Source organism: Callorhinchus milii, unplaced genomic scaffold (assembly GCF_018977255.1).
Source record: "Callorhinchus milii isolate IMCB2004 unplaced genomic scaffold, IMCB_Cmil_1.0 Scaffold8, whole genome shotgun sequence".
Classification (NCBI taxonomy): domain Eukaryota; kingdom Metazoa; phylum Chordata; class Chondrichthyes; order Chimaeriformes; family Callorhinchidae; genus Callorhinchus; species Callorhinchus milii.
Window position 1 is genome coordinate 10507855 of NW_024704749.1, and position 21749 is coordinate 10529603.

At 44.8% G+C, this 21749-nt stretch overlaps 1 protein-coding gene across 1 annotated transcript; it reads right to left on the bottom strand.

Moving 5' to 3' along the window:
* Positions 1 to 1584: 1584 nt before the first annotated feature.
* On the bottom strand, positions 1585 to 21547 carry ssh1b (slingshot protein phosphatase 1b). Its single transcript, XM_042337388.1, has 15 exons — positions 20759 to 21547; positions 17871 to 17971; positions 14874 to 14938; positions 14336 to 14457; positions 13851 to 13919; positions 13407 to 13472; positions 13094 to 13288; positions 12525 to 12618; positions 12140 to 12268; positions 9943 to 9989; positions 9418 to 9564; positions 8964 to 9164; positions 7696 to 8459; positions 6751 to 6856; positions 1585 to 4230 (listed from the first exon to the last, which is right to left on the bottom strand). The coding sequence occupies exons 1-15, from the start codon at positions 20854 to 20856 to the stop codon at positions 2346 to 2348; spliced, it is 4089 nt and encodes a 1362-aa protein (XP_042193322.1). The 5' UTR covers positions 20857 to 21547; the 3' UTR covers positions 1585 to 2345.
* Positions 21548 to 21749: the final 202 nt, after the last annotated feature.

A 21749-nucleotide genomic window follows, 5' to 3' on the forward strand; every position in this document is an offset into this window, starting at 1 on the left:
AACAAAATGTAAAAAAAAGTGCAATACGCCAACAGCTAACTGCAGGTTCACGGTAAAAAGTTACTGTCTTTTTAAATACAACAAAATTAAGTTAGACTATAAGTTAACGTAAAAGCGGGAATTTACAGCAGACATAAGGGGTCAGTCAGTGTGTGTGGGTGTGAAACCACTTCCTCGCAGGAATTCTGGCATTTGCTGAGTTTGGCTCTGTACAATGCGCTCCAATAGCAAGCCTCAATGACCATCATGCATACATAATAAAGGCACTGAAGTAGATCGGTACAAACAAAACAGAAAAAAGAAACACTTAAAAAGCCACACTTTCATATAAATTCCAAGCACAACTTTCACGGCAGTTTGTCCATCTTTCTCCCTAACATGGCTCGCTACCACCCATCTGGACTGTACACTTACACAGACTCTCTCACCACAACCTCAGGGTCTAGTGAGGAATAGCTGACTGTGTTTTACACGTGGGCTACGATACTTAACACGATTAAAACAGTTACCTGGTAATAAAAAGGATCGTGATAAAGTCACAGTTGCATTTTCAGAGTTTCTCACTGTTTTTTTTTAAACGGATGATGATTTACTTTTGCTGCCTTCAAACTTGTGTGAATTTGTTCTTGGAAGAGAGCAATGCTATAGCCCCCTCCCTCCCTCCCTCCGGCCATCCAGGTTACAGGGAAATACAAACTGCACTCACTGCTAAGCAAGGATGTAACATGGGAGAGAGATTGGCAGCTTTCAGTGTGTAAGTCATTTGAGGGACAGTATAGCCTCTATAGAACACTCTCAGTAAGTCTTGGGACAGGATTGGAAATATCCCAGTCGTTCAATCTGATTTATAAAAGCTCTATTTTTTGGGTCTGTTATTCCAAGTCCTGCTGATGAGCCAGGCTGAGCCGTGCTGTCATCAGCAGTGCCTTGAATACTGGGACCCGCCTGGCTCAGGAACCGGACCAGAGGCCGCCATTCCGTTGCCAATATTAATACAGCGCCTTTTCACAGATTGAGATGTCTCAAAGCGCTTCACAGAATATGCTGTAAAGTGCAGTGACTGTATCTTGTGGGGGAAATGCGGCAGCCAATTGCGCACAGCAGCATCCCACAAACAGCCGTGGATTGAGTGACCAAATTATTATTCTTATCCTTTTGGAGAGATTATTACCCCTGGAAAGCGATCCGCTAATCGACCAACTGGCTTCCTACTTACTTGGTAAAAAGAGGCGCGTGTGTGGAGTAAGGAAACTTGCCTTAGGTTTCACTCCTTAGTGACTGAAGATGTGCTGGGGAGTGGGGGGTCGTTGTACAAGACGTCATCCTCAAAATACATCATTTACTCACGATTCCGAGCAACAAATAAATCATGCGTGAATAGCGAGCACAGAACAGTCTGAGCAGAGGGACATAAACAGGAGAAGAACAGTCTGGTCCTTGGCAATTTTATGGAGAGAGGGTGAATAAACTACAGAAAAACACAGAGCCGGTCGGGTCAAGCTAGTTCAGTGAAGACAATATCATTACAGTTCAGAATCATCAGCAATAAAACATCACAGAGTCCACCAATGAAATGATAAGCAAAGCACTGGAATCCGATACCTACACTTTATATGAACAGTCGATCCCCTTTTTTCCCCCCCGAGAAGAGTTTGGAACAGGAGAGTGTATCACGACGGTTACAAGCCTTCTCTAACCAGAAGCAACGTCCTACATTACATCAGCACCAGGGGAATGACCATAGGGAGGGAATTATTTACAGAATGCATCTCTGTAAAGCTGCCCTGTTTTGGACAGACAGATCACATTGTTTTGAATATTCAATTTTGCCAAATGTGGTAAAAATCCACAGTAAATAGCAATCAACCAATTATTCTCCCCTTGAAAAAAAAACCCTCCCCTCCCCCACCCCCGCAAAAAAAAAAATGAAGAATGAAAGTAACTGCAAGTCTCCCGAAATCAAGTCACGTATTTCCATCGCAGACGTGACGTTAACACCATTCTGGAAGGCTCTGTCTGTCTCACACACTGGAGTACGGTTCCATAGGCCAAATTGGGCATTTTTCTTTCCATATATAAAAAAAAGTCCTTCACAGACTGTGTGAGATTTATTGGGGGGGGGGTGGGGGAAGGAGAATGGGAGCTCACACTATTTGAGAACACAAGTTAGGTCCAGTCTAAAATAAGCAAAGTAACAGGCATCTGCCAAGGAAGGTTATTCGCTGAGTGGCTATTGCAAGATTGTGCATTTTTTTCTCTCAGAAACTCAACACAATGTTTTTGGCTTGAGGTGCTAACGTTGGTGGGGGGGAAGCCTGGAGTCTCGTGTTCTCCTGGTCGAGTTATCACATGGTGTTATAGAAAGGGTTGCTAGTTCTCTTTCTCTCGCACGTCTTTCTCAGTTTCCGCACGGGATGTGTCCTGCCATGGTGTCCCCGGGCAGTCAAGGGGTAGAGCTCGTTGTCGCTCTGAGTGTGGAATTGGTTGAGGCCGAAGGAAGGGACAGAGATAAAGTCCATGCACTGGCCTGTGCCGTCGGAGTCTGGAGCTGAACATTTGGTGGGGGAAAAGGTGCTGCAGAGATGTTCGGTTTGATCCGAGTATTGAATATCAGGCAAGTTGAGGAGTTTGTGCTCCGCCACAGAACCCGATAACTCGATCGATTGGTTCAGTGGCTTGACAGGTGAGAGCTGACCGGTTTGTATCTCCATCTCTCTGTGGAGGTTTGTGTTCCAACACATCCGCTCAACGACATTGTGCAACAGCAAACTCTCAGCCAGCTTGACGTGGCTTGACTTGAGCATCAGGTTCTCGGCCTCTTTCTCCCGGGAGAGGTCTTCGCTGGACAGGTTGAGGCTGGCGAGCTTGGCGAGGGAATGAGATCGCTTCATCTCGGAGCAAACGGTCAGTCCCGCCTGGCGCATCCTGGCCTCGATCTCCTGTGTCCGCAGCTCCACCAGACCAGGCTGCCCTCGGATGCTGTGTATGCTGTCGCTGCTGGAACTGCGAGTCAAGCTCGTAGCGTGGGGGGACGTTATCAGCGTGGCACAGATTTGCTGTAGGCGTTCCTTGGTGAGAAATCCTGTCCCGCTCCTGCCGCTGATACAAGGTGTCGAGGTCTTCTGGTACACCCCGTCCGTCAAAGGGTAATCTTCAAAATTAGCCTCAGGAACCACATTGTTCTCAACATCCTCATAGGATTGAGCTTGGTCCTGAATGTCTGCCACAGGATCCTGGGCAAACAAATCTATAGCCTCGTCCTTGACGTAAGTACCTCTCTTAGTTTCTGAGGCTTCTCGTTTGCTTGAGGACCTCAAATAGGTTAGTCTTTCTAGTTCTTTGGTGTGTTTCCTCACCAACCCAGCCTTCTGCAGCTGAAGGATAGACTCTTGATGCTGCATCAAGTAGCTCTGAACTTTAGATCTTTCCATCTCCTGGTTGTATATCATCTGCTTGGCGTTCTTCCCTTCGTTGCAACAAACTCGAGGCACCTTATGATTGTCCTCCACCAACTGTCCATTCGAAGGCTCAGAAAGTGCAAACGGGGTGTCCTCATTTACCTCTGCTGAGTTTTCCTCTTTGCTCCCTGTTGGGTCGACCTCCTTGTCAGATTGATGCAAGTCATACTCTACTTGTTCTGCCTGTTGGGTTTCAGAAACTTGCACCTGCTCGCTAGCCTCGAAACCTGTTGGACAGTCACATATCTCCACTTCTGGTCCAAGTAATTGTATTTGTTCCAAATCTTGTGCTGCATCCACCTGTGAACTCATCATGTCACCCGTCAAAGTTTCAGTTTCAGTACTGAGCGAATGAGTGGAATTGGACAGAATTTCACAGGACTCAAGAGTCTCCGTGGTTTCCTGACCCTCTCCTTGTCCCTCACTGTGTGTTGCTAAACCCACATCCGAGTCCATTACCTCCTCAGTTTCGTGTAAAGGACTCAAATCCGTTTCAGTCGTGCAACTGGCATCGAAGCTTCCAACAGGTTCTTCGGTCACTTGGCAAATCTCTGCCTCGCTAGGAGTCCCAGAAAATAACTCGGTCATGGGCACGTCTAAAGTTACATCTGATAAATATCCCAAGCTGTCTGACTCAGGCACTACGGCCTGCTCTGTGCCAGTCTGTTCCTGGTCCAGACTCACAGGAGAGTCATTTGTGGATTCCAAACCGTCCATTAGAAAGGTACAGGGAGGTGTCACACTGTGGAGAGCTTCCAGTAATATTGACATCCTGGAAATACATCAAAAACGGTTACATTTTAATAATATGAAAGGGAATTCACATTAAGAGGGTAAGAAAACAGTGTTTCGGTTCTATGAATAAATCGGATTTAAAGGTCTTCAAATTCCATTTATTTAAAACAAGAATGAGTGCGTCCATATATATTTTTTCTCATCGTCTCCCCACTGCCTTGTGCCTCTCTGCTCCTCTTACTGGGATGTGGTTCCATAGCCTCTGGCTGACTCCAGTACCCCATCCCAAGCCGCCATCGTTCACGAATGTCGACAGGTTACTTGCCTGTAGAGGGCGTCACAGCCCTTGGGATGCCCTTCCCATTCCTGGATACCATTCCAGTGCTCCTACTGCAGCTCACAGTTGATTTGGAACGTCCTCCCGACGGGAAAGGCGCAACACAAATGTAATTTGTTACAGTAAACCTCACATAAGTCATACGAGTTGGGACCATATATTTAATATGACTTATGCAAAGTAGGAGTTATGTCAAACTTGCATGGAATATAAACTCCTGAACGGGCCTTGGGCAGATGTACGGCTTGTGCGATTATACGATTTATACAGTTCAGACTTATGCGAGTTTTACTGTATTGAATGTCACGTGGTGTGTAACTCTCTAATGCCGTTGGGAGCGCTGGAATTGTCATCTAACACCTGGATGCTGATTTTTGTACCAAGTAAGAACAGCTGTATGATAACAAGTCTGAAGAATGGCTTTGTTCCATCGAGGAGAGCTGAAATGGTAGGATGCTATTCCTCACATTAGGAATTGAGACAATCAGCCAGACTTAGGTAAGTAAGTCAATGTAACACCAGCTTGACTGTCAGACTGAAATCTAGCACATGGCAACTTACTATTCAGTGCACATCCCAAGTCTGGGAAGTTTGGAAGTCTAGGAACCATAGTCAAACAGTGTATAAGTTGAAACAGTTTATAAGTATGTTAGGTGAGTGGATCAACAAGGTTTAGTGTGGCGTAGAAACATTCTTGAAACTCTTGATCATACAGCCTCAACATTTGCAATACATCCTGTGTAGCGTTTTGAGACGTCTCAATGACATGATAAAGCATTACATCAAACGCAAAGATTATTAGTATTATTATAAGCCGTGCTGGCAATTTGCAGTGGTCTTCAATGGAAATGCACCCGCTCTCTCCTCCTTTAATGCCTTCAGATCCACAGGCGAGTTATGGGGGCAAGAATAAGTTGCCAGTGCTGGTGTCACTATCTCTTACTCTTGAACACTTTAAACACATCAAACAATAATACACAATTGACCGCTTGAAAAAAATGAGTGTATGGAGCCCGTTAACAGACAGATAGATTTAAGTTTTTCAATGCGGATCCCACCTCCAAAGTAGATGGAATCTGGGGAATAGAGCAAAGAAGGTAAGTAAAGTGCATGTGAAATTAGATTAAAAACAAGAGTGAATGGACAGATTATTTTTGGTGAGAAATATAACAGAAAATTGGGGAATGAAGGCGATGTAAGGGAAGCAGAGATGGAACGGAATTGTATTTACATTTTATTTTAAGTACTTTTAGGTGTACAGGGTTAACATTAGTGGCAGTGGCACCCCTAATACATCGTGTCCGTTATACTAATGGCTTTTTCTCAGTCATGTTGGTATAATAAGTCCTTGCATTTGATATAGCACCTTATCAACTCATTGAGACGTCTCAAAGCGCTTCATAGAATGTATTTTGTAAAGTGGACTGACTGTTTTATGGGCGAAACGTGGCAGCTAATGTCCCACAGCATGTCCCACAAACAGTCGTGGATTGAATAACGCAATTTTCTTTTGAGGGATTTTTACGGATTCCTACTTACTGCCGGGTAAACAGAGGCGTGTGGAGTAAGGAAACTTGCCTGAAGTTTCATCCCACCCGGGAATCAAACCTGGGTCCTCTCGCTTGCAAGGCGAACTCACTAACCACTACACTACAGGACTCCACTACAAAGCCAGTGCGAGCCGCTGCTTCCATGAGAGGAAGAGAAAAGAGGCAGAGAACTGGAGCAGAGAAAAGAGGGGAAAAGAGAAGAAATCCATTGTGATCGCATTACTCCCCATTTTGAGACATGAGACTCATCCAATGAAGAATAAAAGCCGTCTGCTATCGAAGGAAACCTCTTTGAGAGTAGCCACCCACAGACAGAAACATAAATGGACTATGATGCCAGACAGATTCTTTATTCTTTCCAAAGGACACATTGCACAACCCAGTAACAAAAGTCACTCTCAGTATTACGCAAATCAAGGACGGCACCTTAAGAGATTCACTGAACTATTTATCCCTAGTAAATAATTTCCACCCATCTGGTAAATATGCACAAGGTTCCTTGTTGCTCTTTTGTTTTGTTAAAAAAAAAGGTTTTAAATATGAATAAGTGGTAGTTTTCTGGCACTATTGGGGGTGGGATTTTGTGTTCAAGTTGAATGTGGTTTATAATGCTGCAAAATGCCCTTTGAGCCATCAGTTGAGTCAGCATTAGGCAGTGTATCTGACTGACTTTGAGTCAGCGTCAGCAGGCACAGGTGAGATATCATAGAGATAACACGAGGCATAAAGCTCCCTGTGCTCTGTCCTTAACCCCAGCAGAGCTCCCTCTGCTGAACCTTTGTCACACATACAGTTTAGTATAGAAACCATTCAATTCAGTTATTATTGAATCAAGATAGATTTGTGCTGTGAGGCCTCACCCCTTAGGATCTGGGGATGGACGGTGGACCATGCAGACTCCGTTTCGCAGAGAACAGAGATGACTTTCATTGCAAATGAAACCGCGTGCAACTGTGCGCTTGATTTATTTGGTGCCCTGGACGTGTGCGTGTTTAAGCACTTTCTGTTGAATCAAGTTTAGAAACGCATTGCGACGTCTTTTGCCTTCATCCTGATTCTGTCCAGGATTTCCACCAAAACTTCCCAGTGAGTCACAGACTCGGGCAGGGACAATCAATGCGTTTGCTCCGCAGATTCTGGAGGGTTGTGAACGACCGGAGAGACAGACTGGTAGTGGACAATGACATTGATAGACTCCTGGAAGTTAGGCAATCAGAGCATACACTGGGAGTTTACAATTTACTTTAACTCTTTTAGCACCAATTTATCCCCTGAAGGTTATTGGAATAAACAATATGTGGCTTGTGCGAGGTCCAAGCCTCGGTCACCACGGCGAAATGTGGAGAATGTAGACATTAGTGCAGATAACAGGGCATTTAATGCGTCTGAATACGTTTGGCGGAGAAAGACAAGGCAAGTGTGTTGTGAGACGGGAAATTTACTTGCAACGAGTCGGAGTTTCTAAACCCGGGCGGAACTGGTATCAAACTGCCATTAAGTTAGAATGTAACCCGAAAATGTTAGGAAACTCACATTGCGTGTATGTATATATTATATATCTTTACGATGGCAGGTATTTACAGTGGTACCTTTACGGTTTCACAGCAGCGTTAACGGGGAATCAGGATAAGAGGGGTTGGAAGGCGTCTCAGGGCTGAGGGTCCTTTTGTATCAGTACTTACTCCATCCCCCTTCGAACAGATTCTGGCAGCGTTGTTGTTGTTGTTGGCATTGTCTTTGTTCAGCTGATTCTCGACGTTGGTGCTCGCTTCCTGTACGTTCGCCAGGCTCTCATTGGTCCCCGACGCATGTCCGGGGCTGGGCCCGTTGGCCAGGGCCTTGTCCTCCTCCGTGTGCTTCACCCCAAGTCCGAGCGTGTTCTTGTTCTCCTCCGGCTCCTCCACCGCTCGGAACGGCTGGTAGCTGATTCCCTGGTGGCTCCGCATTCTCTCTTCACCTTCGTAAGTGTCCCAGGGCTGAGGCGACCGAATGACCCTTGACTCGGGGATGCCGTCTCCTTTGTACCGAAAACCCACATTATCCACCCGCAGCGCGTCTCGCTCCCCCTTGTCGATGCAGTCCGAGAAGGGCTCGGACTCCTTCGGCCCCTCGGTGTAAGAACTCCCGTCTACGCTGGGGTCCGACAGGCACCTGAAGTAGTAGTTGGAGTTCACCGCTTGGGTCGGATCCTTCGCCAAGCCCTGCCTGCGAGGCGGCTCAGAGATCTGCTTCCCACACGTCTGCGGAGTCTCTGGGTCACCGCTGCTCTCGTCGTCCTGGTTCGACAACGACCTCCCGCTTGAGAACGTGCCGTCTCTCACCGTCTCCTGTAAGTCGCCGTCGGAGTTGCGTCGCCACAGGCTGTTATGTCGCTGTTTACTGCTCGGAAGAAAGAGAAGAGAGAAAGACAAAAGGTGAGGACGCTGCGGACCGAAAGAGCTCCGCACACTGTGGGCCCACCTGCTTCCACACCCTCACAAGCAGACCCCAGACTCTCTTTGAATGGTTAGCCATTCAGCTCACCACAAACGGGTCCCAGTATTTCAGTGCTGTTTTGGGGAGACGTCCCCTAACTCCCACTTATAAACCGCTTTGGGTACAACCGCGTGTGCGCGGGGTGGGGGGGGAGATGGGGTGTTTACTCATCCATGGTTGGGGTGTGGGTGTGGGGGCGCTCTTCGGAAAGCGATATTAAGCGTTAAAATAGAACATGTTAATGATTCTCGGCGGTGGTTTCAGTTGCAAAGCTTACCAGACAGCGTTATCAATGGTAAGCTAAGGCAGTTTCAGCTGGTTAAGAGCCCAAAATAAACCAAAATAAAAGTAACGTACAATTTAATTTGCGACTGTGTTCGGCCTCGCTCAGCGCCAGGGATTAGTTACCTGGCATCTAAAATGCCTTCATATTCCGCCAGTTGTTTCATGAACCCCGTGTTGGGCTGTGCAATACTTCGCTTCTCCTTCACATACTTGTAGGCTCTCTCCAGCGACCAGCCGTACTCCTTCATGGCATAAGCGATGACTGTGGAGGCAGAGCGGCTAACCCCCATTTTGCAATGGACCAGACACTTGGAGTGATTTTTCCTAGAAAAGCAAGGAACCACGACTGTTTGTGGGACACCGCTGTGCGCAAATGGCTGCCGCAAAATACGCAGTCAATCCATTTTACAGCATATCCTGTGAAGCGCTGTGAGACGTCTCGAAGACGTGATAAGGAGCTATATCAAATGCAAGGCTTATTATTAATAATAATTTATGGACGGCTTTATCTATGTGCAAAGAGGGCATTTTTTTGGCCAAATATTTGTTTTATAGCTGAAAGTATTTTTCGACTCACTTGGCTTTTGTGATGAAGTTATACGTGTCGTTCCAAAACGAGAGTAGGTCTGTCGTATCCTCGTCAAAGACCCGAATGTTGTGATAATCAAATAATCCAGAGAAGAAGTTATCAATCTCTCTCGTTACGTTCAAGATGTAGCCGACACTGCAAGAGCCCAACAACACAGTCAGGGAATCACCTTCAATACAAGCCGTTCGGAGTCTAACAAAAACAACAGGTGACAAAAGGTAAGAGTAACGATTCTTTCAACATTTAAAACTGTGAGAGGTTTTTGGAGAAATTTTCCATTAATATAAGAAATTTAGGATCTGTTCTGGTACTACAAAGTTCTTTATCTCATGAGATTTTATGAGTTTGTCCGCAAAATATGCAGGCACTACATGCTATAGTGAAAATCGTTCGCCTACAAAAAATAGTCACTACACTTTACACTGTGTATCCTGCGAAGCGCTTTGAAATGTCTCAACGGCAATGTGATAATGTCCTATATCAAGTGCAAGGACTATTATTATGAGTACTCACCCTGCTCCCTGAAGCTCCTCCAGATTTGATGCGTTCCACTCTGAACCCTAAAATGGCAATGAATACAATGAACATACCCTTTCCACGTATGTAAAACACTTGAGATGTGTCACTGTGAAGCGCTCAGAGACTTTATCCTATGTGAAGAGCACTGTATACGTAAGTGCAAGTTGTTGCTGAGATGTTCTGCTATATAAATGCCACACTGCAGTATTCCAGAGCTTCCACACCATTCACTTATTTAAGGCTGATGCTGGAGATGCACATCAACTTGGGTTTTGTAACAGGGAATGCAGTAAATAAAGCTGCTTGCAGCTGGAGCAAAATAGTAGTGAATTGGGATTATAAAATAAAATTATTTCACTCGCTCCATGGCTGTTTGTGGGACACTGGCTGCCAAGTCTCGCCCACAAAATACACAGTCACTGCACTTTACAGTATATCCTGTGAAGCGCTTTAAGACATCTCAACGGCATAATAAGGCACGGTATCAAATGCAGGGATTATTATTATTGTTGTTAAACCAAGCATGGCACAGGCAGGAGAGGATGAGCAGCACTGTACTGAGAAATTGTGCACCCTGACAGATTCTCTCTCTCACACACACACACACACACACACAACCTCCCCTAAAAAATTTTGGTCAATCAATTGGCTGCCGCGCTTCACCTACAAAATACACAGTCAATTCACTTCGCAATATACTCTGTGAAGAGCTTTGAGGCGTCTCAACGACGTGATAAGGCGCAATATCAAATGCACGGATTATCATAATTTATCAGTCGTCATTAACACAAGGAAAAAGCAAAGCAGAACCCTGCAAACTGAACGCTGCCTTCAGCAATAGGCTAATTGAAGTCGTTGAATATGTATTAGCAATTCAGATCAGATGCAGCACGAGTCGATCTGTCAGCAAAAACCATGAAAGTTAATCCCAAAGGTGGCCAATTACAGTCTGCCTCGCTGTAATTAATGTTTGCGGACGCTCATCGCTTATTTTTGGGCTGACGCATTGTGTCAGCAACGACTGGGAACCAAACCCGCAGCCGTAACCAAAACTCGTCTAGCTCTGTCACGCGGCTCGCAATTAATCTGGTCATTCTCCCGGCCCATCAACCCTTCGGCTGCTTCTAAAACCCCAGATGTGGGCAGACATCAGGATAAGGTGGTGATAAACACAGACTCGCCTCACAAAATGGTCTCGCTAAGGACCGCAACCGTTGCCAGTTCCTTCGAAGCCTCAATCGTGCGTGCGAGTCAACAACTTAGCGGTTCCTTCGCTCGTGAAATCATTTTTGCCTCGTGCGCTGGGGAGTCCAACATCTGTTGCTACTACATTACCGAAGGCATTTCAAAATAGGATTCGCTTTCGATTTTGTTTCAGAAACACGGAACCAGTCCCCGATGAACAAAAATAAATGGGGGAGAGAGAGAGAGACATCTGGTGCGAGAGAAACCTTCATCCCTCCGCACTTTTAGCTAATTTCCTAGGATATATAAAAAAACATGTTTCCATATTCCTTATAAATGACACTTTGGTTAATCACTTTGTTGTTTGTGGGATATGAGGAATTGGTTGCCGCATTCGCCCACAAAACACAGTCATTGCACTTTACAGTAAAGGTGAGGAGCTTTGAGACGTCTATTTAATGTGAAAAGCGCTATATAAGAATTATTATTATTTCAGTGCATGGCTGCCATAATCGTTTACAAATAGTGACTGTGAGCTTTCACTGTATCTCCCCCCCTCAGCGCCCCCCACCCCCCCGATGCCCTGACCAACAAATCCCCCTGATAAAACTGGTCATTCACTTCAAATCCCCAACAATCTGGTACTTACATAGTTTGGGATCCTATAATCATCTTTGATTTCATACAGTGCCATTCATGTCTCCAAGCATTTTACCAAATTTTCATAGAATCATAATTTTCCTGTAGGATTTGGTGACCATGAATTTTGTAAGTGAACGAGGCAGCCAATTTGCACACAGCAATGTCCCGCACAAGCAATCATTTGCAAGGAACGCGGATCAACGGTCAATCCTGCAGTGCGTGGGGGTGGGACGGTTGAGAGCGACGCACAATTGTTCACTGTATTTAGGCAAGTTCACCGGTGTTTAAAGAATCCCACAGCACCCTGTGATCAAAGAGCTGGAGCACAACACACACACACGCACACAAATGGGGGAAACGTTACCAGATAAAGATGATCAAATATGAGCGAAGCTTTGTCCATTTGCCCTAGAATAGTCAGCATTTCATTGTCAATAAACCCTTTGTACTCCTTCAGATTACAGGTCATCTGCTGTTCCAGCTCATTCCGAATCTGTATAAAAGGCAGGAATACACCGATAAGTATAGACAGTTATATAAAAAAATACAAAATGCAAACGCTGCCGTGTTATAATGCGTTTCTTTATGGCACACATTTAGTCACAACAGTTGCAAGGTGTTATTGTACGTTATCTACTGCAGTAAATCATACGGTTGCAACTAAAGTAAAAATGATCTGAATCCCTTCAAAGTATTTCTTCCCCCAGTATCAATGGGATTTTCGCCTCAAACTATTGCAAATGCCTTACCTCCTTAGAGGTGACGTTCTCCAAATCCCTGCTCATCATTAAACATCGTAGCTTGGTTTTTATTAGCCGCTCGGTCAATTCATTCTCAGTTGGTCTGCAAAGAAATACACAGATCTGTCTCATTACCAACCAGGCACTTTGGGGCAACGAGTCATCCCACTCAGCTCCTGTTAATCCTGCTAACCAAAGCACTTACTAAGGGGTAAGGCCGTCCTAGCTGGACGAGCAGCGGGAAAGCTTGCCAATTCAATGGCTCTTGCCAAACTGAGCCTAATACGTTCCGGAATAAGGTTAGCAGGACAAGTCCCTCCAGGGAAAGAGAGAGAGAGAGAACGAAAGAGAGCGCATTCCATTCCAACGATCTATCTCTGGGATTTCAATGTGTAGGTGGGATTCCTGGAATTCTCGGTTTTGTTTGGATTCTCTTAAGCACGATGATGGGTTACCACGTGTGAGATAAGTTCAGTGAAACCTGCTGTTAAGGAGCACTGAGGACATGAAATCTCAGCCAACCTCTCCCCTAAACCCCCCCAAGCCCACCCAAAAGACGAGGTGGAAGCTTTACTCACTTATCGACGAAGAGAGCAGGTGAGTCAGGCCGTGTGGACTGCAGGTCTTTCATCGCGTTCCATTCATTAATACAACTTTGGTCAGAGCTGATGCAGCTTTCATAATAACTGGTCCAGGTCAAGGCAATGCCCGATGGGTAGTAATTGTAGCGGCGTGCGATCTCGCAGGACTTGTGCAGAATCTGCAGTGCTGACCTGCAAGGAACGTAAGCAAGCAACCACCCTCAGCCACTGCGCTAACACAGCCCGAAAGGCTATAGAAGTATTAAATCTACCACAAGAACCACAATGGGCAACAGAGTTCAGCACTTACCACATGGCTTGCACGGAGACGGGCTTGAAGATGTGGATACGGCTTGCAGTACTCACACTGAACCCACTGAAGAAAACGGAGGTTAGTGTAACATACTACACAGAAGTCAGTAGCACATAGAAAACACCGGAGGTAGTTAGTTTCCTTAGTGTAAATTTAGGGAGAAGTACTTGGAACACACATACTCCAATTGGAGTTCCTGTGACCGGTATTGGTGATGGTTAAGGCTTAGAATTCCGTACGTTACCATTCTCCTCTGCAGCTCCTGTGCTGTCAGACTAGAGGAACCCCAATGTGTACGTCCGCTATCCACGAATGATCTTGGCTAAATTATCCGATATGCAATTAAATGGGAGTGCCCTGTTTATAGCGCATTATCATCAATATTAATCCTGGCAAATTTTTCTTCGTACTTTAGGATAGAAAAGCAATCCAGTAACTTACCCGTCTCCGTCCAAATGAATCGTCGTGTCACTCCAGAGAGGAAGCACCATCCCTATAGTGCACGTGTTACTTGGGAGAAGGAAAACATTTCAACACTGGTTCAGTAACGTGACGTCATGAAAGACACGTGTTCAGAGCATGTAAAACCACACCAATACATTTACACAAACAACAGCAACAACAACAAGCATTTATATAGCGTCCTTCACGGAGGGAAGCTTCCCAGAGCGCCTTAACCTTCCAAAACTAATTGATGTGAGCAAACTAGCTGGCTGCTAAATTCTGTGAGACGGTGTGCAAAGTCAAATGGTCAACTTCCAGGCCATTGGGTTGCCACAGGAATTTTCACTGAAGTGCAGTGACTGTTTGTAGGCGAATTGGCTTAACTTCTCATCTAAATGACGGAACCTCCAACAATGCAGTCCACTCCCACCCCTGCGCCCTTTCCGTTCCCCGTTCCCCCAACATGCCTGCACTCTACATACCTCTCCTTGGCTGAAAAGTCCATCCCTAGTAGTACATTCTCCTCTGTATCTTGGTGTCCGCTTGTATACACAACTACCATGTACCGGATTCGATTAGCCCACGTACTCTCCAAGCGCACAGCCTGCAAACACAATCCAAGAGATTTAAAATAAGGGACATGCCAAGCTCAATACACGCTCCTCTGATTTAGAGTTAAACCAGTTAAAGGTGACAAAACATCAGGAAATATCTCTTCATACAAAGAGGATGTGGAATGCACTATCACAGACGACCGTCGAAGCAGCATCCATTTGCGATGTTTGAAAGGGATACTCAAGATGTAAGGGTAGTTAGGGACATAGTAATAATAATCCTTGCATCTGATACAGCGCCTTATCAGGTCGTTGAGAGGTCTCAAAGCTCTTCACAGAATAGACTGTAAAGTGGATTGACTGAGTATTTTGTGAGCCAAATGTGGTATGACAAAAAAGAGAGCTTTGATTCAGGGCTCCACCACCTCCCCTCACTGCCTGGTAACAGTCAATTGTTTTCACTTACCAGCTTGATCCTGTCCTCCGAGCGGAGATGGTTTATCATCACCTGGAGGTGCAGCTGGAGATCTCCTGCAGTACAACAATAAAAATACCATCACAACCACGGAAAGGAGCTCAACATCAATTGCTGCATTTGTAGGTGAACATGGCAGCCACTTTTGCGCGCAGCAATGTCCCACAAACAGCCGTGAAGTGAATGATCAATTTTACATCTTTGCAATTGGAATTGGCTCCCGCGTTTCGCCCACAAAATACACAGTCACTCCACTTTACAGTATATTCTGTGAACCAAGCGCTGAGACGTCCCAATGACGCGATAAGGCGCTGTATCAAATGCAAGGATTATTATTATTATTGGCTATTATTATAATAATCTTTGCATTGTGTGGAGTAAGGAAATTGCCTAAGGTTTCGCCCTGCCCAGGAATCGAACGACTCCACATTTAGCATTAATTTTTCCCTTATAAGCCATGTGCTGCAGAGCACATTAATAGACCAGTACTAAAGCACAGTACTTGAGTTAGAACATTGTTAGAGGGACTGTACAGTCTCTCCTTGTCCCCGTTTTATCTCATTTGCACTGCAAAAACCTCTGAATAACAGCACCTTGGCTGGGGAAGCTGTTTTAAGCCACAATCTGCCAACAGTAATGGCCAGGACTCAGCATCACTGCTCATCAATTAAACTTCTGACAGCAATAACATGTGCTGTTCTGAACAAGATGAAGAATTTAGGCTGTTCCCAGATAAACAGTTTAAAAGTTTAAGGTTTAAAAGCAGTAGGTTTCTCTCAACTTTTTTAACATGCAGTTTTAGCTGCTTAGGCTCCAGCAGTTACCCCAACGCACACACTGGGCTCCCCCAAGCCTTGGCTCTTACCAAACTGCACCTAATATTTTCTGGAATTAGGTAAGGTAAGCAGGATGCGTCCCTCCAGGGAGAGCGCTCGCATTCCATTCCATCAATCTATCTCTGGAATTTCCACGAGTAGGTGAGAGAGAAATAACAACCTGATGGCCCACATCCTCTCAGCACAAGTTGGGTGAGTTCTGGGACTCAAATTATTAATAATAATAATAATCCTTGCATTTGATATAGCGCCTTACCAGGTCACTGAGACTGTCTCAAAGCGCTTCACAGGATATACTGTATAATGGATTGACTGTGCATATTGTGGATGAAACACAGCAGCCAATTGCACAGAGCAGTGTCCGACAAACAGTCCTCGATTTAAGAACTTTTTATTATGAGTTACTGAGAGGTCTTAGATAGGTTCCAGGGCTTGACATCAACAATCTTCCATGACAAATTAACTACACTCTAGGGCTCTTAAAAAGTCAAGAGACTAGATTTGTTAAGCACTGATGGCCAATATAAGTCCTTCAACATGGCCAAACAGTGTGAGGTAGCAATAAACCAAAGCTAATGGGATGCTGGGCTATAGGGAGTGGAGAGAAGAAAATCTGCAGATCAACAACAACAACTTGCATTTATATATATAGTACCCTTCACGCAGGGTAGCGACTCAGAGCACTTAGTTAACAAAGGTAGGATGGGGCAGGGACGAAGAGGCATTTGAAAGATAGAATGGAGGATCTTAAAGTCACTCTGCTGGGCAATAGGGAGCCAAGCAAGGATGGTTTTATGGTTGGCCTAGAATAGTTAGGAGGAAATTGTGATCAAAAGGAAGAGCCACTATAGAGTGGCCCAAATTGGTGCTGTAAAGCCTGGGAGAGATAGATCACAGCAAGATTACACAGGTATGATATCATCAAAGAACTGACTAGAACACTTACTTGGAATATTGATTTGCTTTAAGCACTTTTTTGTGGCAAATTATGAAATATCATGCAGTACATCAGTGACAGGTTGGTAGGTAAGCAAAAGTCACAAGTGCGTGACGCTAATAATTTCTCAGGAAATCCCAGTGCTAGAAATCCTCTTAATGTTGGGGCGTGTTGAGGTCTAAGCGCTCTGAGACCCTGCCCTGCATGGTTGTTTCTTATCTCTAGAAGCAGCCTTGCCCTTGTGAACCAATAAAGGTTCTAAACTTTCTTGTAGTACTTTCATACACATTAAGAACATAAGAAATAGGAGCAGGAGTAGGCCATTCGGCCCCTCGAGCCTGCCCCGCCATTTAATAAGATTGTGGCTGATCTTCTAACCTAATTCCATTTACCCCATTATCTATCCATCCCCATACCCCTTATTCCCTTTAGTTTTTAAAAATCTATCGATCTCTTGTGGGTCACTACTGCACGCAACTGGACTGCTGCATTCACCTACAAATCCAGTCACTACGCTTCACAGTAAATCCTGTGAAGTGCTTTGAGACATCCTCCCAATGTGAAAGGAGCTGGACCAAATGGAAGGACTATTGTTAGGCTTACATTTCCATGGACCTGGAATCTGATTTGGGGAATGAAGTGAGCAGTAGGGCCATTTATATTCTGCAGTGGATAGAACTGAAGGTTGTATTCACAATCGTGACATCCTGGCTTCCTTCATTACAAAAACACACGCAGCTCCATCGAGGTTGAGAAAGTCAAGAGCTCACTTGATTGAATTACTGCTTTGTACCTCCTGGCGCACACACTGCGACGTAAGCACATCATTTAAGAAACAGCTTGTGAAGGTGTTATGGTGGAAGGGCGAGATCAAATCAGCTCAACGACCTTGTTTATACCTCTCGTGAATTTTAATAATACTCCCATTTGATATAGGGTCCTATCACGCCTTCGATGACATCTCAAAGCGCTTCACAGAATACACTGTAAAGTGAATTGACTGTATATTTTGTGGGCGAAACGCGGCAGCCAATTGCGCACAGCAGTGTCCCCGCAAACAGTGGTAGATTGAGTGACTGAATTATTATTATTTTGTCATTATTTATTTATCTTTTTGGCAGAGAGGCATTGCAGAACCATAATTGACGAGCAGTATTTAGCTAAGGCGCACAGTAGGGGAGATTTCCCCGTAGTCTCAGCTCCTGCGTGGCTCACCTGCATATTTGTGGTGGTGGTAACATCTTGGTACCTGTGGGCCGCTTCCTTGCTGAAGAAACAGTGCTGCGCCTTTAACCGTGAAGAAACTGTCACTGAGACTGAAAGAGAGAGAGAGATAGAATTAATGGAGTATTGACAGGAACTAACAGAAGTGGCACAGATACATCTCAGAAACCGTAGATTAATTCTCTTCCAACCAATCAACCACCGATTACTTTCCCAGCACTTTACCTCCTCCCTATTGGGCCTGAAATCAAGTCCAGATGTGGGGCTCAAACCCACAAGCTTCTGAAACAAGGTTCAAAGTGCTATCAGTTGTGCCAAACTGAGCGTATACCTGAAAAGGCAAGAGTCCTGATGCAATCGAATGCCTGACATTGGGAAAGGGTTATCTGCAGAGAGGCAAAGAACGCTGATGTGCTAAGCACAACGTTGCTTTTGGAATTACCATTTCTCTTGGGCACACGTTTCTAGAATTACCATATTACATCCAACTACAAAATGTCCTTATGCCTAGCCTCTCTCTGAAGATCAAATTAAACATCTAGATATCAAGCGTTGGCACACTAACAAGAAAGAGCTTTTACACAAATCAATATTTTACTTTAGTGCTGGTTAGAAACGCTGGCCAACTTCAATTTCAAAGTAGCACGAAAACAACAAAATAGGGCTCCTGATCTAGTTTTCAAAGGGCCAATGAACTGCTTCAATCGAGGGTCTTAGAACAAATTCTTGTTCCTTTCAACTACCGAAGAATATTGGGCTTTAGGGAAGGCAGAGATATGTGAAGCTATAGAAACGTGGCTGAGAACAGAAGGAAACACCGCCTGTTGCCTGGTGACCTTGACGTGCTGATGACTATGTCGCAGATGCATCTACTGAAGCCAGGAAGATCAAGGAGCAGGTTCAGAAGAGGTTGAGAAGGAAGAGGACCAAGGACAGTCAGAATTACAGAACTGTAGAAAAATCAGGATTATCACGCACATGTATGTGTGTGTGTGTGAGTGTGATGGGGGTAAGAGAAGTGAAACGCACTGTTGTCTATGAATCATTGGAGAGCTCAGGTGCATCCCACACGGGGATCCTCTGTACACAGCACTTCTACCTGCAGACAAACCACCACTAAACACAACATTCAATATCTCAACTGTTGCAATTAAGTGAGTGGCACACGTAGGTTTCTTAGATTTTATGTAGGGAGGGGAGGAGTGAGAGAGAGAACAACAATGGAGTGGGATAGAATACAACAAAGCCTGGAAAGCTGAAGTGTACTGAACACAGAATAACACCATTAATACCGCTACCTACGCCAGTATCTAGTGTCTACAGCGATTCCATTATATAGTTCCGCAGCCTGAAATTTCTCTTGTTTTGTACTGTTGCACTGTTAACATCCACAGACTGGAATAATTGTCATCCATTGGTAATCATTGCCACATACATGAGCAAATGCAGGCATTGTCGATATTTTACAATCTTTACTGATCAACACAAGCCCACTTGAGGCTGCCGCCCTGGTGAAACCAGTAGATGGGAGATATTAAAAGGCACCACATTTATTAATAGTTAACAATAATAATAATTATTATAATAATAATCCCGGCATTTGATATAGCGCCTTAACACGTCGTTGAGACGTCTCAAAGTATTTCGCAGAATATACTGTAAAGAGAACTGACTGTATATTTTGTGAGAAAGTGAACGAGTGAGCATGTATGTGAGTGATGTGTTTGAGTGAGTTAGTGAAATGTGTTGTCTATGTATAGAGAGAGAAAGGGGGCGAGAGAGAACAACAACAGAGTGGGATAGAAAGGAAAACAACAAGCAAAGAACCAGGAACGTGTGCCAAGTCTATATTAAAGGGTAGCGAACCAGTTATGGCCACTTCAGGAGGTTAGCAGCCTCAGTTTAACAAGTTTAACAGCATAAATCAGAAGCTATGTCTGGCGCCAAACATTTACTTAATTATTAAGCACCGAGTGATCTCACTGAGGAGGTTTGAGGAAACCTTAGTTACTCTCTGTTGCTCTGTGCGTTTCCTGTAGCATGTAAGCTGGAAATACAATAGAAATGTGTAATGTGCAAATAATAATAATGCTTACATTTGAAATAGTATTTTTCACATCTGAAGGATGTCTCAAAGCTTCACAGGATACAGTGTCATTGAAGTCAGTGATTGTGTGTTTTGTAGGTGAACAATGAACGAAATGTGCAGCAATTCACCGTTTTGGGCAGTGAATGAAATTACCTTGAGACGACACCCGAAAACCATAGGAATTTATAGCCCAGAAGGAAATCATTTGGCCCACCGTGCCTGTGCTGATTGACTCTCTAAACCAGCTATAAAGCAGCTATCCTTTCACCGCAGCACTATAACGGTAGGTGGTGCGATTGGATTTGGCTGTGCTCAAGTCTGTCACTAACGCGGTCCCTTAAAAGACCTTGGGCGATCTATTAATGTGTCGTCAATCAGCGCAGCTCTGAGCAGGAGCCTGGTTGTGCAGACGCTACCCCTGGCAAGAGCGATTGCAGAGAAGGAAACATTTTGCTGCTCAGTCGCTTTACAGTTGAAAGCAAGGTAATTTCACGGCACTTGCCGTGTTTTAAACGGGCGTTCAATCTGAATCCTGAGTTTGGATTACCGAATCTCCTGCCACGACAAGTCTACTTTATAATAACTTTTTAATAATAATAACCATTGAGCCAGGACACAAAGTGACTTGGAACCTCACAGAATACAGGTTTGCGTCCCAATTCACCAGTCTCCACACGTTAACCACAACATGCAGTTAGTTATATTGCATTGCTCACACAGGATAGCGTCTCAGAGCACCAGGAGTGTTATCAACACTGCAGGAACGCAATCAAAAGATGTCTGAACTTACACACGATTCACGGCATTCCGGGTGCTTTCCGTATTGGTTGTCAGGTACGGGAACAGCTGGAACATCGCGTCCTGGGATGTCTCGAGGACCAGATGCATGGTGAGGAGCCGCCGAGACCACCTTTGTGGCTTTGCCGAGAGAACGCTTTCAAGATAGAACAAATTTAGCGCTGCTAATCCCCCCACGTCTCCTTTATGGCATTGCACTGCCCATTTCTCAACCACTGAACCAGCTTCAATCAGCCTGCAGTACTCAACTCCATCGGACTCCTCCGTTTACTACCGACTTACAACTTTCTATGTCAGTTAGTTTGAATATTAGAATAATTTGAGATATACGACGGATTTGGTTTTAGATCTGCCACTAAACTAAGCAAGTCACTCTGCCAGTTCACTAACAGTTTCAGGAAGCAATTTTCCTCAACTGTTAAATAAGGTGCTAAGTGTTGGGATTCATTACCACAAGTTATTTCACAGTCAATGGGAAATATACAACAAGTGAACTAACACAAAGAGAATTTACCCTAAGTTTCAGGTTCTAACTTTTGCTCAGACCTTTAAAGCTCACCGGGGAGGCTTTTTTACTTACTCGTCCTCACATCACCAACACAAAGCTCCCGACGCACAAAGAAGCATTCGAGAGGCTGCTCAATCCTGGAAGGATCAACAATGAATGAGATGATAGGCAGCTCAGCTCAGCGTTTATGAAACCTCCTTTCTCCTCCCCGTTTATCCTGCTTCAGAGGCAGCACAAGGACTTAGCTCCACACCAGCCAAGGACTATTTGTGCTGAACATGGAAAGTGCTGCCGACGTATTTTGGGAACGATCTGCATCTCAAATGAGTGCAGTGCCCTATCGTCAAAAACGAATCCCAATCGAAGCACATGCAGCAACACATCCCAATTAACGTGGCCACCTCGAGGGATTCAAGTGAGCCGACACAAAGGCATCATCGACAGATGGATCAACCCTAAGGGGCCCCTTGAAGGG